Raw genomic sequence first — 18,863 nt, forward strand, 5'->3', positions numbered from 1 at the left:
TCTTACACCTTTGATCAAATTCTCAATCTGTTGTGACCAAGCAGACATAGAAGGTTTTATTTATTGTCTGATTAAACGTTCTCTTTATCAAAAAAAAAATAATAATAATAATAATAATAAACAAAATTAAAAAAAAGAAAAAGAAAAGGGAAAAAAGAAATAATGCTGGATAGTGTTTAGTTTAATTATCTCTGAATACATGTACAAATTTAAGATACTAGTATATAAATATAGTCTATAGATCTGAATATAATGAATTAAATAGAAATGGAGTGGTTTGATTGTTAGGAGATTTCTTAAATAATTTAGAGGAACCATAATGAACTAATTGCCTACTTTAAGGTAAAATGATTAGTAACCTTGATGCCTTGTAAATTACTTATAGGATAGGTCTATCTGTGTGGGCAGCTCTCTTTTATCCTTGGTATTATCAACAAGTTTTTTAAATTACATAATTCAAAAGAGTGAGACATTTACGGTATTTAAGATATGTTCGATTTTTGTATATTTAAAATGTTAATAGACAATAGGTATTGATGATTGATATGTCACCTACACAAATCAACATAGGGTTAGGGATTGTTTCTTTGTATTGTTCCGTTTTGTCATCTAATTATCCCTCAATGTAAACACCAGTTTATATGTCTGTTTGTTGGCATGAAATGAATTTATTTTTTTACATTTGTAGTTGAGGAGGTGTACAGACTTCACAGAGCGGAGAAAAATCCGAGATAAAATTCGGAGCTTAAGAGAGAAAAAGCAGGGTAAATGAATTTTCTTTTAATCAAATCTTACTTTTTTTTTTCTGATAATTAACTTTGAATGACAGGTTGTCCTGAATTTGTATATTACAATTTTTCAATCGCAATTATGACGTCTTAGGATGTCAAATTGAATTTGAAATTGTACCTAGTGTGAATTAAATGTCTTCCTTGCAGGAGTCCTTTTGTGATCTCATTTCATTGCCTTAAATCAATTTAGCGTACTCTTTTATGTGACGGGTGGCCATTTAATTTTCCAGCACTGACTGTATTTTACTGATGTATTAAATTCCTGGCACCCAATCAGACTTGCCACACTTTGGTATATACTGATGAAGTGTATTGTCTTTTGGACAAGGGAGATAATCACAAATCATACAAATCCGACATCAGAGATAACAAAGTTTACGACCTAAACCCACTCAAAAACATCACTGTTCAATCAAACACAGGATACACACGTGTGCATTCAATGATTAAGCAGTTACTAATTTTAATCTTTTGTATATACATTTGTTTTGCACAGAAGTCCCAATTTGCCCAATTTAAGTTAGGTACATGACTAATTGTTCTTCATTATTAAACATTGTTTAATTAAAATAGGATAGAACATTATGGTTCTCTTAAAAGGTAAAAAATAGAAATATTATTAGTGTAATTCCTTTTGGAACTGAATGTCTTTTTTAATTTTCGTTTGGATTTTCATCATGTTGTGTTCTTCTGACAGATTCAAGTTATTTACATAAAAAAATATATATTTAATATTTTCACTTGATTAATGTGTTTTTGCCATATCTGGATGGCTATGTAAATACACTGATAAAAATGATGCAAAGTATGAAATGAACTGTACTTGTAATAAAAGTCCGATTTACCATTTGTATCTATCTGAGATCGTGTAACACATGGTGTCATCATAAATCTTTTAAAAAATGGGGATTCAGTGTCGTCTAATCTATACAATGTGTAAATATTACATCTTTGAAGTTAAAATTTTTACTTGATACAGTTTGCTGTCTAATCTGGTAAACACTTCATTTTCTCCTTATTTACTTTATGATGCCATAAAATCTAGAAGCTTTATTAAAGTTCCTTAATATACCCTCATTAAATTGCCTCATAACTAGTGTAATAAAAACCGATAAAACCCATCAAAAAGGGTACACATGTCAACGGCTTTCAAACCTTAGGAGGTCATGGTTCTAATTATAGGTTTCATAGAAGTTAGAGTAAAAATTTTGGAACATCAGATGGGAGATTATTAAAGACTATTTCTGACAGCAAACGGGGAGTCCTGTCATCTTACTGAAATGAACTCCTCAATATCTCAGACATTTATGGATAGAAAGAACTCAATCTTGGATTAATTACATTGTCCAATATGGCTAGGGTGATGACTTTATTTTTATGGAAACACATACTGAAAAAAATTGATCAAAAAAAAAAAAAATTTATGAGAAGTTTTTTGGATAAATTTCTTTTCTTTTTTTTCTTAAATATGATAGAGTTAATATTATAGTAAAAAAAAAATTAAATTGAATCAAGTTCTGCCTGTTTTTGCTGTGATTTGCATTTTTGATACACTCATAACAGCTGTCTAAGGGACTAATTTAATCTTGTAAAAAAAGGTTTTGCTTCTGTCATTAGAAATATGAAAAATGTCAATATTGAACAATGCTTAAATCAATAATGATTTTAATACAATTTGTGATTCCTAATTACAAAGGGAATTACTGTCACAGAGGTTGATTTCAGACTCCCCTAGTTTAATATCATTCTCAGTATGTATGCTATATTAAGTAATTGATGCATTTATCATTCCAAGAAGATTCATTTACATTTTATATGAATCTATCTGAAAACAAGGACTTGTAACTATTGGATGTAATTTTTGCCACATTTTCTGTTAAGAATAAAAATTCTCCAAACAGAGTGATGTATTTGTAGTCATTTGTCAAGATCAGGCAAATTTGAAGAGAGTATGTTTGAAAAATGCAGGCAATTAGCCTCGTTAGGTCAGGATTGTGATAGATTAAAAGTAATTACTATGGTATCTTTTAGCTGAAATATTTCATAGTAAGTTTTTTAAAAAATTTAATGTGTATTACATCCCAGTTCTGTCAGTATGACATGAAAGAAAAACAACTATTTATCACACTGTCTTCTGTTCATTAATTGACAAATGGATTTTCAGATTCAGTTTAAGATAATAAAAGTTACTCTGATGATGTTTTGTGTGTGTTTTCAGAAGTAAACATACTGGACATGGGGCGGTGCTCTCCTCCTCTGTGTGGAAGGGAGTGTGACTCCTCAGAAGTGACAGAGAAAATCCGGAATCTTCAGTCGATTCAGGACATCCCGGAGCTCAGAAAACTGGTAACTGTCTTCCCAGAACCAGATTAATGAAATATTTAACTAGAGTGTTGTAAAATTAGCAATAATTGAATATGAAATATGAAGATAACAGTGATCATGCTCAAAAGACCATTTAAACAATACATTGTGAACAGAGCCAACAATGAACTCTGAAAACAGAGATTGGATTAGGTTCCATAGGGGAGTTAGCATCCCCTGTTGACTGGTCACACCTGCTATGTGTTCCTTGTTATGATTGGATAAATGGAAAAATCCATAGACTGTGACAGTTCATTGTGAAATAATGGCCTAACAATTTATATGAAGGATGTCACTGAACATTCAACCTAAAAATAAACAGACTGTCCAGCACCCCTAAAATTTCTTTAAAAAATCATAATTTTTTTTAGTTTTGCAAAAATTCCTTTAAAAACGTTGAATTCAAGGGGAAATCCTAAAAAAAAATCATGTCAATCCCCTTTTTTCTCCATTTTCTACTCTAGCAATTTTGAAAATGTATCCATTCAAAATATGTCCAAATGGAGTTTGCAGTTCTTATTCAGATTATACAGTGAAAGGCATAGGACCAGTTCAATCTCTAAAATATGCCCTTATGTTTTGTCAAAAATTGCATTAGATTGTGTTTGCAAACAAGGTCATTGTATTGACCATAGAATTTGTGAAATATTGACTTTAAACAAGATTGTAGATAACTAGAGATATCTTGTATCATCAACTTATTTGTCAGTAGTCTGCTCCATTTTAGAAATTGTAGAACATGCTCTAGATGCTCTTGCATAAGTTGCATATTGAATCAACTGGGAATTAAACATCTATTTTGAATACAATTGTAAAATTAGCATTTTCACAATATACATACATGTGATTCTATTCAAGAATCATCATACTAATGTTTAATAGTAGAAATATATGAAAGGACAAACACATAGAAGGTCAATGTTAAAAGGGAAAGAGGATTCCTGAAATTTAAATCACGAAAAAGGACAAACAGGGGTCTTTTCTGCTCAATTGAATGTGTTTTGAAATGCAAACTTGGAACTTCACACTTTAAAAGTCTAAGAGGATAGAAATTTTAATCACAGATTGAATATTCTTTAGAAAAATAAGTACACTTTATCTATAACTTTTTCAAAGTACCCATTAAGACCTGGTCATCATGGACAGAGCACATGGTAAAATTGAAATACATGTTTAAACAGTAATTGTTCCTAAGCTTCTCTCTCTATACACAGACAGAACAAATCAGAGTCAACAGAAGGGAAGAAGAAAGAAGAGATCAGGAATTTTAATGGGATTATTAAAATCCCTTTTCGGGATCTTAATATGGGGTCATTTAAAAAATATGTACAGTAATTATTAAGAGATAAAACTAGGACATAGGGAATTGAAACTGAATCGAAAATAAAATTGAGTGTTTTAAATGTCTTTGAAAACCTTCAGCCTTGACTGTTTAATTTGTGGGACTCTGGATAATTATATCTATATAAATCGGAGTGTCTCTTTCTACACTTGTTGATTGGGCTATATTCTCCTGACCACCATGTATCCTCGGGAATTTCATAGGCGACACAGTGTAGATCTCCTGGATCTTTGTGGGAAAATAAATTCTACCATGTCCGTCAGCACTCAGGTAGGATTGGGGGTTATAGTGAATCTATAGGTAAAAGTAGACCATAGAGGGATCCCCTACTTAGATGTTTACTTGAAATGATTCTCTGTTAATTAATGATAATTTACAGGGAATATTTTTATTTATCTTGCCTCAGCGTCTGATCAAGAGGATCTGAGAGGACGAAGAACAGTTCTGTGACTCTGTGTACACAGCACATTCATAAATATCAATCACAGATCATCTTTTATCCTCATCAAACACCTTACAGCTGATTAAATATCATTATTATTGATTATATTGATTTGGCAAGGTTTTACTTCTGTAAAAATGATCGAAGATGAAATCAATAAGATTGTTGTCAGGTTGAATATAGATCTTCTCACTATGAGGTTTTATTTCTGGCTGAACCCCAAAAAGAATTTTGTCATTGCTGAAGAGAATCTGAATAAGGCTTGTCATAGTTTGTTATTTTTGTCATATCAAAGACACTCTTATGCTTGAAATATTAGAGGTACATACAACATATTACCTCTGAAAAAATCTCTTTTTAGCAAACTAAGACCCACAATATTCCTGCAGAAGAATTTAGACAGTTTTACTGGGGCTATCTTTTTATTCTATGAGAAAAAGTCTTGGAGTGATTACAAAATTTGTATTAAGTTTAAGTCTTGTCGTGTTTCATTAAATTTCATTTTTTGAATGACACGATTCTGTAATTTTTTAGTTGAATGAAACAAATGATTATGATGAAAAGAAACAGATTCGACTGGCCCTGCGACAGCTTAGACAGAGGGATAAAGGTAGGCCTATACACTCGTATTTACATGGTTAATTAGTAGTGGTTCATTTTCTAGCTATTCCATTATATTGTAAAGATCTTCATCATCACTCAAAGAGAATCATGGCACATCTTGATAATCATCATTTATCTAGATTACAGTGCATTTTTTAGCACGGCTGTTAGTTAGTTGACAAAGAAAATCGTATTATTTTTATCCACTGTTCTTCTTCACTCTGTTGTATGTGAATGACCATCGCTTTAATACAAATTACTGACAGAAGAAACAAACATATTATTAGTAAATAGTCCAGCATTCTGAGCATTATTTGTTTTGCAAAAATTTGGGATTTCCCAAAAGTTTGCACTATAAACTTAAACTTTGCAATTTTTTTATCATAAAGAATCTCATTAAGCTACCTACCAGGTGTTGTTTTTTATGCTGATTACTGTTAGAGATCATTTGTAAGTGTTAAAATGTCAAGGTAAAAGAATTAGAAGATGTGTAAAATTTGACACAAGTCTTGTTGGTCATTTGTTATACCACTCCATTAAGTGAGGTTGCCAGCATTTCACACCTGTTAGCAATTCTGATTGTCATTTACTATACCATCTCTTTTCAGTTAAATTGTTTTTTTAAAACTTTATTTTATTGTAAATAAGTGTTGGTTTTACTTTGTATGGGATCTTTGATTAGTTGTGGATGTACAATAATAAAGACACTGTCCACTTCTGCAGTTTTTAGCTCACCTGAGCCGAAGGCTCAAGTGAGCTTTTCTGATCACTTTTTGTCCGTCGTCCGTCCGTCCGTCTGTCCGTCTGTAAACTTTTCACATTTTCGACTTCTTCTCAAGAACCACTGGGCCAAATTCAACCAAACTTGCCACAAAGTTTCCTTGGGTGAAGGGAATTCAAGTTTGTTCAAATGAAGGGCCACGCCCTCTTTCAAGGGGAGATAATTAGGAATTAGTGAAAAAATAATGGCATCATTTAAAAATCTTCTTCTCAAGAACCACTGGACCAGGAAAGATGAAACTTATGTGGAAACATCCTCAGGTGGTGTAGATTCAAGTTTGTTCAAATCATGACCCCCGGGGGTAGGGTGGGGCGACAATGGGGGATCAAAGTTCTACATAGATATATATAGGAAAATATCTTTAAAAATCTTCTTCTTAAGAACAGTAAAGCCATGATTGGTCATATTTATATGGAAGCATCCTCAGGTAGTGTAGATTCAAGTTTGTTCAAATCATGACAACCCCCCCCCCCCCCCCCCCCCCCCCCGGGGGGGATAGTATGGGTCCACAATGGGGGATCAAAGTTTTTCATAAAAGTATATAGAAAAAACTTTAAAAATCTTCCTCTCAAGATCAGCAAAGTCATGACTGGTCATATTTAAATGGAAGCATTCTCAGGTAGTGTAGATACAAGTTTGTTCAAATCAGGGCCCCCAGGGGTAGGGTGGGGGCACAATGGAGGATCAAATTTTTACAAATGAATGTATGGGAAAAATTCTTCTGCTCAAGGATAGCAAAGCCATTTGTTTTATTGATATGAAAGCATCATCAGGTAGTTTAAAATTTCCCCCCTCCCCCCTGTAAATTTTTCAATACTGAACTGATTTTTGCTTTTTTTCTCCTAGCCAATGTGCTCAGGTGAGTGATGTGGCCCATGGGCCTCTTGTTTGATATTTACTCTACAATGAGTCATTTTTTTTTATCAGTGTTATTTCATTCAAAAATTAAATTGGACTGCCCTGTCTGCCCATAAATTTCATGATGTATGATTGTACAGGCACATATATATGTATATATGAAGATATGTATATGTAATAACAGAGGATTATAAACAATTGTACCACTGATGTCAATTTGGAGTTTGCATTACAACAGAGTCGTATTGGAATATTGCACCAAGGCAATGTGTTCAATCTCCTATATGATGATTCAATGTTTTGTTATCTTCTAGAACAATTAAGTTGAATCAATCAAAATTTGAACATTTTTTTTTCTGTAGGGTATTGGAGTTGATGACTTTGTACAATGTTTGTCTTTCTCATTAAGAGTTATGTTAGTGATTGGTGGTATGTTTGTTCTGGCCCATAGTCCACTACACTTGTACATACTACTGACCTTCAACATGTATTCCCTAAATTGCTTAGATAGCTTTCCATTTATGATGATTTAACTTAAGCTCCTTGTGAATTATGGAGTAGGGAACGTGATGCAAGCCGACTGCTTGAATGGATGACGTTTGGGGTCATGTCGTAATGTTTGGACACAGTGCTTTGTGGACTTTGAATGGCTGGTATTAAGGCACATTTTTAGATATTAAGTGTTTACCCTCCTTTGTCAAAGTAACAAAACACATCACCCCTGTCTTAATACTAGGCTATTTGTGAGAAGAATGACTTGTTTTGACTTTTTGGAACTTTTTAATCTGTTGTTTAGCTTAAATATTTACTACCCCATGCGGAGTGTTTCCACACACGTATTTCAAGTATAATACACCAGTTTTGTAATATCTTTGCACCTTCTTTCACATTCCATCTTTTGCCATCAAAATATTAGAATAATGGTTAATGAAAAGTCAAAAAGGATTCAAAAGGAGAGATTCATACAGAGTTGTTTTCAGATGTTAGCCACCACTTTTACTTAAAAATAAATTTCTGTCTCAAATTTGTCCTAAAATTAGTTGATTATAAGGGTTATACATTGCAGGCGATGCAATTAATATTTTGTTTTATTTTTGATGCATCCCGGGTTCCACTCACGAAAATCATCCTGCCTTGGTCCAGTCCAATTCTATTAATAGCCTCAGTCTCTTAGATGTATTCTATAGCTGTATTCTATTGTCCTTACATGATCATAATCTGAAAGCTGGTAAGTAGTAATATTTGTCATAGAAATGATGACTTCAGCAGGTCCAGTTATATAGAATGTATCCAAGTTATAGACATTGCGACGGCACTGTACCTCATTAGATAAGCAAATGTATTCTTATTTCTTTGGTCCATTTAATTTAGCTGCTTAAGTAAAAGTGCATGCATTTTATATCCTGGCCTTGAACACCTCTGTCTAGTAAATTCTTATGTATTCTTTATGTAGATAGAAACCATTCAATTAATCTCTTCCACAGTTCCAAAATCTAGTGAACTATGGAAGACATGTACTTAAAAATCCTTTAGTTGCCGTCTGCTTATTGTGCAGATTATTTTACATTGTAAGGTGATCTAACTTATGCTAATAATTCTCATTGAGGTTGCCCTGCTTCGTATTTCACAGATGTTTGAACTAAAGAGAGATTTTCATCATTTTTATTCTGGTTAAAGTGTGCCACATTATACAATTGAAGTGTGACCTAAAAGACTCTGATTGTTAAGATGAAGTGGCAGTTTGTTACTTAATGCCTTGACATGCAAAGCATCTTGTCTGTTCCCTCTTATATTTATTTGTGTTCGTAAACTTGATGTGAATTCTCACAGAATTCGATACAATGTAAAGCTGCATTATGCTGATGCCTTTTCCCCTAGATAATTGTGAAGGAAAAGGCTTATCTCCCCCTGAAATTCTTGTCTCTGCTGACAATATCAGTGTTCATTTTAGACATTTTTTAACTGTTTGACTGTTGTGAAGAAGAATTTGTATGTCCAGATATAATACTGAAGGAATATTTTGTCAGATAAGCAAGTACTAAATAAACATGGAAATCCATGGTCCCTTGTTGAGGAGGAATTCCACAGTATTACTGTTATCTGGTCACTATGAATATGTTTTTGATGTAATGAGATTTTGCTACCTGTAATGAATATTTTACCTTGACTTACTTTTTTTGGTCTTATATGATGAGATCACTGAATGTCAGTTGTCTGTATGTCTGCTTGTGTTAATGATGAATTATTAGACCGTGGACATGATTTTGATTACCGGTGACCTGAAATGACAACTATGAAAACATAATTACCTGTAAGGTCGTCAGAAGAAGTGGACAGGTATCAGTTTCTCTACTGGCGGTAACTCTCACCTGTAATGAGGGTTATCACCTACTGACACTCCCCGCTCTAAATCAATCCCCCATTTATAACATCTTAATGGCCAATCACTTATTGCTTGAAATACTATGCCAGGTCAAAATTAGATTTTGTTGGAGTCTGAGTTTCAAAAGTTTTGGGGGTCAATTGGCCATAAATCATGGGTTGATTACACACCTTCATAAGTAAACAAGCTTTGTCAAATTAGAACATTCTGAAGCTCTTCTGAGATGGAATAAGACATCGAAGGGAGAAAAATTACTGTTATTTGTGCAGAAGGAAGGTTTTTCAATTTCTTCAGGTAAAGTCAGCAGAACTTGGCAGTTGTGTCATTTGATAATTTAAAGAAGGTATATTTATTTATTTTTAACAGCAGTCTAGTTATTTTGGCAGGAAATTGTTGGAAGTCTTCAGAAGAATTATGTAATGTTCTTCACATTATCTGTCACTTCAGATTTGTGAAGCTTTATAAGTGTATTTTCAGAATGATTCCACAGCTTCAAGAACATGAATGAATAAGTATGAATAAGTATAGCTTTTAAAAATGTCACAAGCTAGGGGTCAAGATGATTTTGGAAATTATCAGAGAAAATAAGAATAGCAGATAGCTTGCTAAGACTGTTCACTGTATACACATGTATGCTCTTAAAATTTGTATTGCAAAACCTTGAATGTTTATTCCATAAGTACAGTACAATTTTTGATCTGATTAAACAGAAATTTAAAATAGACCAATTGAAATTAGAATTGAAGAGATGATGTCCCTTTTAAATTCTTAACCAAGTAATCCCCTTTAATTTGAGGCACAGTGTTCCCAATAAATCAATTTTCAGTGGAATTCAGTGCTGGGGTCTTAGAGTAGTTCTTATGAAAATAAACTTTCAAACCTTTCATCAGACCAAAGGATGTCACAGTTTATTACTGAAGTGAATTAAGTTTTTCTCAAGTCATATTTGTTCATATACTGTGTGTGCAAGTACCTGTAAAAAAAGTTTAGTTGAAAAATTTGGCAGCAGCATCACTTTTCAAAGGTTAATAACTCTTCGTTGAAAAAAAAAATCCTGATCCTTATAAAATCTCTTGATGAATATATTTGGTCTTTATATCAAATGAATTTGAAAATAACCTTCCAAAATGACTGAAGCATTGTTTACTTTTATATCCTGTGGTGATGGACTCAGTGTGGAGTAGAATTTTGGTAAATATCTCTCTTGAATTTTATCTTGCATTAGATTCTTTGGACGTTTAGAACAACTTGGTGTTGAAAAATGAATTTGTGATAGGTATACATTAAATTGACCTTGTCTGATGTCTTGCTACACTGCTAATTGTATTTATTTGTAATGTTTTTATTCAGTGCTTTTGAATGCTTTCTGTACATGATATGTCATAATTAAATCTCTGTTTTAAGAAACTAAGTTTATACAATATTGTGTTAACATGACCCTTTTTAAAAGAGGTGATATTTTGATTTATTGAATGTTTCATTGAATCGATGTTGCAAATAGACAACAAACCTAAGTTGTTATAATAAGCTTTCTGTGATTGAAAAGGTGATTATTTCCCTATTATTTTCTCTACTAAAAACCCACAGATCCATGTTATCATCAGAAGAAAGTCAGTCTTGTAGAGATTGATGGCTCCGAGTGACTGGATGCAGTTAAAACTTCTCAAGTTATCGTCTTTTTGTAAAAAGTGATGGATTATTGCAGAAGTGTCTATTATTTGACTGTCAATTTCGAGGTCGTTTAACTTGATACAGGAGCCTAATCGTTAAAAGACTTGAATGGGGCATCCCTACATTGGCCAGGGGGATCTTGGGAAGGCATGGTCTGAATGTCGTTAAACTTTTTTGGAGTGTTCAGTTGATAGGTATAAAAGGTTTCGCCTCACCTGGTAGCTGGCCTGACATAATGCTAGCTGTCATCTCACATCAGTGCCGTTTTTAAGTGCACACGCAAGGGATTTAGGGCCATCAGCTTCTAGCTGCGGTTTGGTAAGATTATGTTTTAAAATTTTGTGTTTTTAGGGAATGCATAAATTAGCTACAAATTCCAAATAGCATGGACTTGATGTCTTTAACCAGTACATGGATTTTGCATCAGGTAGATATAGATGCATAATATTGGAATCTTCATCATGTGTATAAGAGTTATGAGGAATTTTCAGAGAAAGTTCAATTTTAAAAATTTTAATCATAAGGAAGTCTGAAACCCATTGTTTACAGTGTGAATACATGATGAAGATCAAGAATGCACACAGAAAATAGAATCTTATTTTTCTGCAGTTGAGTAATTTTTGCAAATGTTTCAGAAGTGACTCACAGATTTGGACTGTCTGAGACAGCTATATATTTTACTTTAATGAGTGCTCCTTAAATTTTAAATCTATAAATAGAATGTTAGACTCAAGGTTGCATCAATATATATTTGCTTTGACAGGAACAATCCAGAGTGTGCTCAGTTTTTATCTTGTGAAAGAGGACACTGAATATTTAACTTTGTTTTAATCTGTCAGAGAGGTTAATTGATACATTACTTTGTCAGATTACTGTGTATCATTTTCTGTGTTCTGTTAAGAATAATCCATCTTATGATTTTTTTTGTTTTATGAAGGTCACCTTCCTTTAGACAGAGTAACACACTGTTCTTTATTCATTGTTGAATGGTAATAGTTATATTGTTTTATCATATACTTATTACATTGTAGTAAAAACACCAAATCCGCACCATGCGATATGGGTGATGTCATAATAATGCATATCAAATGACTGGTCCAAAAACCCATATCAAGTATCAGACCAGTGTGCAAAAATGCATATAAACTCAAAAATTAAGTTTTCACTTAATCAATTGATTATATTGAATATACATGTAATAAAATTTATGTACTAAAATTTGCTGACTTGATAAGTTTTAGAATTGGCCCTATTTAATTTTAAAGAAAAATGTATACATACAACAAACATTCTTAGATGACTTTAAAAGTCAGCAAAATGTGTGAACACATATCAAACATTTTAAGTATATGTTAAATAGAATACTTCATACTAAAATCTGTATCATACATCACACCAGCCCTCAGTTGGGCCCACATCAGCCCGAGAGCCGAAGGCCCAGGGGCTGATGTGACTTATATGATATGGATTTAAGTAATACTCTGTAATAGTCTCTGTTTATTGTAAATTTAATGGAGGAGAATGAAACTGTGAATTAATTAAAATAAGTTACACACTGTAGAGTACTGCTGCACATTGCATTATTATGTGCAATAAAATTTGGATTTCAGAATTTAAATCTAGTAAGGAGGGGTTAATTGACTGCGGATCTTTTGTTTTTCTTGAGGGTGGGGCTTATTGTGTAGGAGTAGCTACAATATGACATGTTCATAAAACATGTTTGAATTATTATTTTATTGCTTTTATTCATAAATCATGCTTTGTTTAATGTTGTTTCATGATGGAACAGCCTGTAGCATACAAGTGTTTTACCCTTGCATTTAACTTTAAACTTTGTAATCAGCTGTGTCTGGGAGCAATTATTAGATTTAAATATTTTAAAGCATTGTATACAAAAATGTACATGAGTCATTGCTTACATGAAGTGAAAAATCAGATAAAACAAAGTCATCCATACATAGAGGGCCATGACTTTATAGGATCACTCTCGACAGCCCCCCAAAAATACTTTGGTCCTTGGCATTCAGTTTCATCACACCAGTAGGGTACCATACTGTCTGAATCATTAAATTTTCTCAAAAGGAGTAATTAGAGATCGTGGGATTAGCAGAGAAAATCTTTATATTAGATTTTGTCAGGAAAGATTATTCTGATGGTTTGGATGAGTTCTCTCCCTTTTAAGATTTTTCCTTCATATATCAATGTCTATACAGCTTTTAAATTGGTATTCACAGCAATAAATCGTCAGTTTAAACATCCAAAGGGGTCTGTTTATGCACAATGCATTCAATTAAGGTATATATACCAATGTAAAACTTAATAAACTGGTTTGTTTGCTGTTTAATATGGCCAAAAGAGTTGAAATCTTGATGCAAAAGAAAATATGTAACCAACTTATTAAATATAAAACATGTTGCATTGAAAGTTTACCTTTTTGGATGCTAACTATATACATGTACATGTATGGCTAATTCAAATAAAATCTATTAACTTTGAGGAATAAAAGACCTATGCCTATGGCTATTGGGTTTTTCGATTTGGGCATACATACCCTTCTGAGGCTTGTGGATGCAAGTTAAAAATTCTGGTACAGATAGATCCTAAACATACACCAAAGTTAACTAAATATATCAGTGATTTTTTATTATTTTCATTGATTTATTTTTTTTGTTTTTTTTATCCCCCTCCCCCCCCCCCCCCCCCAGATTTATAGATCCCCAAAAATCAAATATGAACATGCAGTGTAATTTGAAATGCCCCTTTAAACATGCATCTAGGATTGCAGGAGAAACTCATATATGGTAACAAAGTTCATTAAACAAGTAAATCAGGCAGTCAGGTTTGGAAAAATCCAAATTTTGTGTATGTTAACCGAAAAGAAATGTTTGTCATGTACCCTTAATGCAATGAGATCTCAAGGGGAAAAAACAAATTTTGATGAAAGAGAGCACTTACACACACTGGTAAATCTTCAATTTAGAAAAGTGTTTTTAGAAATTGAATTGCTCTTAAGCCTAGCTGATTTATCTTTCAATGATATATGTGATCTTAATATATTGGCAATATGCTAATTTTATGACATTTCTTGTAATATGTGCAGGTTGAGATTTTGCATTTAACGAAATGTTTATGGGAACAAATATCCCACCTACTGTGGTACCTAAATAAGCATAAACTAAGACCAACTAATTACCAGCAGAGATTTGCATAGAGGTGTATAGCTGTATTGTGTTACTGCTAGTTTTTTTAGAAAAAAGGAAAAAGAGGCTTACTTCAATGTAAACATGTGTTACTATGATTTACATGTCCAAAGGCAACCTGTGATCTCAAAGCCTTAGAAAGGTCAAAAGATTTTCTTAGGAAAAGGTGTTTAATTTTGTGTGGAAAACCTGTCCATTGTTTAGAGAGGGTATTCTGGCTGTATCACATGGTGCATTTATTTCCTTTTCTCCTATAGCTTTTAATTTAGGAATTTGTTAACATTGCTGGCAGCAACTGTATTGAACACTTTTTTATTTTATATGTATAGGTTAGGTATTAAGTGTTAAAGAAGAAATTAAGAAATCTTAATGAGGTAATTACCTCTTTATGGAAATCTGAAGGCAAATTCAAATAATGGTTTATGTCTCAAATTTTGGACGTTAATCATGTATGTATATTTCATTTCCATATTGGAAACTAGTCCTTGTCCAGTCTTCGCCAGGTCAAGTCGTGATCCCTCTAATATCCTTATCACTGCCCAAGGTTTGAGGGGCTTTAACATTCAGTTATCACCCAATTTCTTTGTTTTTCCCACAAAGTGAGAAAAGTTTCAACTTGTTTGGTCATTTTATGAGAAATTCTGTTTACCCTGATCTCCAAATCTGTTTCATATTGTGCTGTGTTAAAGAAGCTTAAAAGATCGGACCCTTAAGTCTTGTTGCTAAACAAATTGTTCCAAACTTGATCCTTTAACGATACCCGTGATAAGCAATTCTCAATAGAAATATGTATAAAATTATAATAATTCACATAATTCATAAAAGCTTCAGTACTCTGAGTTGATCTTAACAAGAGGTGTAAAAATGTCTAAGCCTTTTATCGCATATCAGAGAATTAGAGATTGTACAAATTAAAGATTAACTTTTTTTTACCACTCTTCAACGTCATTTATTGTAAAGAAGTCTCTGTTACACCTCTTGAGTTATCTGGGGAACTTTAATGTAGGAATCCTTCCAGCATACACTATTGCAAATAACAATAAAGTCTGAAGAATTTTAAGATAATATCTTGAAACAAAATTATTTCTTTTGAAAATACTGTTCTTTTTCCTTTAAATTGTAAAATAATCCTATACTTTGCATGTTTTCTGCAAACTGTCAATAAATTCTCTTCATATCACAGAGAAGGACCTGAGGATGAGAAATGTAAAAAGATAGAAAATACGATTTAATTCTGAGTGGGTGAGACACATTTGTTCTGACATGATATCAGAGGTGATTTCATCAGACTCCGATACAGAAGTTCTGTGGTCTACACGAAGGACCCTGCACCCTTTTTTTTCCATGTTGCACGTCATGTTTGTATAGATTATCACATTGCATTTATTTCATTTGTATTGGTGAAATAAATCTAACAATCTGTTAGACAGCAATTATGTAATCATTTAGTTTAAGTCAAAAAAATCTTGATTTTTAAAACTGTTATCTTGAAAATGATACTGTGAAAACTTCACTTATGGATTTAAACTCCCCCTTATTTTCCGTGAGCTGGAGATTTACAATGGATCATTGGGTTGTACATACAGATTTCGGCCATTTAATTTGAATGGTATATTTAAATACAAAGAATTAAGTATTAACTTTTATCTATAGCTTGATAAGTAAACGTACTGGACCCTGCTGACTCACACTTTGTAAACAAGAAAACATGGACAGTGTTACTTATGTGTCAAAAAATACCTTAAATATGAAACAATGGAGTGTATCCCAAAGTATCCTTAAAGGTAAAATTTCACGTATTATTTTACGTCACTTTGTAAAGGTGTCGTTTTCCTGTAAATAATTCATGGTTTTTATCAATAGGGTAGAAACTTAAAACCAGATCATTGATTGTATTTTTTAATTAGTTCCAATATGCTGATAACTTTTGTCATTTGGCTAAAATGCAACATTGATTAAAGAGCAAATTTGTCTGTAGAAGGCGTTAAAGATTCTAAACAGGTTGCAAGTATAGAACGGAACCTTGTACACCCATTTCTATTGCAGTTCTTATATTTCCTTTATTTGAACAACGTTGGAATTATTGACATTACTGGTACATGTCTATTGCTGTGTTGAATCTCAATCGTAGTAATAGAAGGTCGTAAGTGAAATTTACACTGACACCGTTTGGTATCTTTTAATCCTTGAATCAGTTGAAGACTGGTCACACAATTTATCAGAATCTTCATTTTTTTTACATTTACCTGTAATCTTTGAGGGGACGTCCCTCGTTAATTTCTCTCCTGTCAATAAAACAGCGTCAAGGAGTATTTGAACTCAAACGATTGATTTTGTCCTGGATAAATTTGATGCAATAACTTCATAATGGAATCTTGGGGGTATTATTGATCTAGGTGGAATGTATTTTCGTACCAACAGGTCATGTGATACAAAAAGTGCATCTCCAATCGGAAGAAAAAAAACACACCTTGCAATAAAAGTGTCGTGAATTAGCAATATTAAGATTGGGAGCATCAGATTCTCAAAATGTCAAGTGTGATCTTACTTCAAGTGGGAAATATTTGAATTTTCTGTTATATATGATGGAGCGTATGTATTACTACCGGAAATGTTTAGGTAATATGTGCTACCTATAGTACTGTATCTATTAACCTTCTGAGGGAAAAATGTTTTAAATGCTCTTGAATATTGAAGGTATCTGTGCTAAATGTACACAAAATTATACAACCTACTTGGGTTTTCTATTGCTTCTCTTGACCTGACAGAGAAATTTGCTAGTTTATTATTCCAACTCGTACATAAAAGTAAAAGCCAGAATATAATTGAACAACAGTAAAATCTATTGATCATTGTTTTTGTTGTTTAGTCTTTCTCTCTCTCTTTCTCTTTCTCTCTCTCTCTGACAATTTATCCTGATGATTCCTGTTTTTTGTATTGAAATAATCACATTCCATTCTTGGTCTTTGCAAAATCTAATCTCGATTAAAATTTAAGGAATTCCCAAGAATTCTTCTGTAAATTAAGTTTCAAAAATAGTACTCCAAATGCATAGCTACTGTCAAGCATTTTAGAGGAAGATGAATTGTTTCCAAGAGTTTAACTGAGTTTTCAATTTGCTTGGAGACAACCCAGAGATGTGCATCAGGTCTGCATGTAAGGAACTACTTCCTTTGGAAATGATTCAGTTTGCACTGTTGTAGTAAAAATATAAACAGTGTGAAATGTTTCCCTTCATCTTTATCCAAAAGCCTGCAAGTGAATTATACAAGTGTTTTCAATTGACAGTAGAATGAATGGAGTAAAATTCAAGAAAAGAGCTAGTTCTGTTATCTGTCCATGATCAAAGCTTAGACAAAGACACCATTCTTATTGCATAATTATCTTGACATGCTTCATTTCATTGTTAAATTTTGTTTGTATGTTAAAAAATTATTTGTGTCTATGCAAAAGAATAACATTCCACAGTCAATTAATTTTGTATTGTCTTGTTGCAGAGAGAGAAAACAGTCGAGACGCCGGCCAGATAGATCAGAGGAGAAGAAGCCTTGGGTCTCAGTCAGCTACAGTGGTACGAGAAAGCGGGGACACTCCAAACCACAGACACGGGAGACGAGCATTTCACGATAGAATCAATGAGGATAAGGTGTCTGATAGTGAGCTCAAGGTGACAGAGACATCTAGAGACAAAGACTCTCGGAGACAGAGTGTAACATTACCTATCAGGGGAGACAACTCTCCAAAAAATCATAAACTCTCAGAACAAAATAAAATTAAGTGCAAAAAGAAAATTTCAGAAGAAATTCTTGTGGACCATAAACCCCCTATCATACCCAACAGAAGAGATTCTACTCATAGTTTACAGGACTCGAAACACCCTTCATCAACTCAAAACAGTGAACCGACAGTGTCTCAAACTAATGTCGAAGAATCAAAATTAACATTAAGTCGGAATAATAGTCGCAGCAATAGTGTGGTGGATGCAATAGCTGGGAACTCTTCATCAGCCTGGTTAGAGAAAAAGAAGCGTTCTAGTTCCCTTCCCACATCAGACCGTTCTCAACTGAGTACATTGGACATGGAGGCAGCTTTTTCTGAACTTCTGAGTGCAGTGGACGATGATGTGGACCCCTTATCAGATACTGAGGTATTGATTGATTTAGTTTCACAGATAATGCATTTTTTTAAGGTGGAAAGAAAATAGAGATTTATTTTGTGATGTCTCATTTTCATATATTTATTAAAAAAAATAGTTGATTAAGAAGAAAATATTTTGAATGATCAGAATGCATTTTCATCAATATTCTATAGCTTATGGTTTTTAAAAAATTTACTTTTATAAAGTCCTTTGAAAGAACTCCAAGTCCCAAATTCATTAGTGTACTTTCTTGATAATAAGCAATATTAATTTTTATTTAAATTTTTCCA

General features: G+C 32.8%; 1 protein-coding gene across 6 annotated transcripts in view; it reads left to right on the top strand.

Annotated features, from left to right (window-relative positions):
* The first annotated feature begins 688 nt into the window (after positions 1-688).
* LOC133205958 (muscle M-line assembly protein unc-89-like) overlaps positions 689-18,863 on the top strand; it is a 38,804-nt gene continuing 20,629 nt past the window's right edge. For 3 of the 6 annotated variants that reach the window (XM_061341861.1, XM_061341859.1, XM_061341864.1), the window contains exons 1-4: positions 693-764; positions 3,010-3,137; positions 5,474-5,549; positions 17,933-18,582. In XM_061341861.1, coding sequence (XP_061197845.1) covers positions 3,027-3,137; positions 5,474-5,549; positions 17,933-18,582 — 837 coding nt within the window. In that variant the 5' untranslated portion in view covers positions 693-764; positions 3,010-3,026. Of the gene's footprint in view, positions 765-3,009; positions 3,138-5,473; positions 5,550-16,128; positions 16,220-17,005; positions 17,055-17,932; positions 18,583-18,863 lie in introns of those variants that run through there. The other 3 variants (XM_061341863.1, XM_061341860.1, XM_061341862.1) reach the window with 3 other exon arrangements.

This window comes from Saccostrea echinata, unplaced genomic scaffold (genome assembly GCF_033153115.1).
Source record: "Saccostrea echinata isolate AGI-Se365-2 ecotype Australia unplaced genomic scaffold, CSIRO_AGI_Sech_v1 ptg000054l, whole genome shotgun sequence".
Taxonomy (NCBI): Eukaryota; Metazoa; Mollusca; class Bivalvia; order Ostreida; family Ostreidae; genus Saccostrea; species Saccostrea echinata.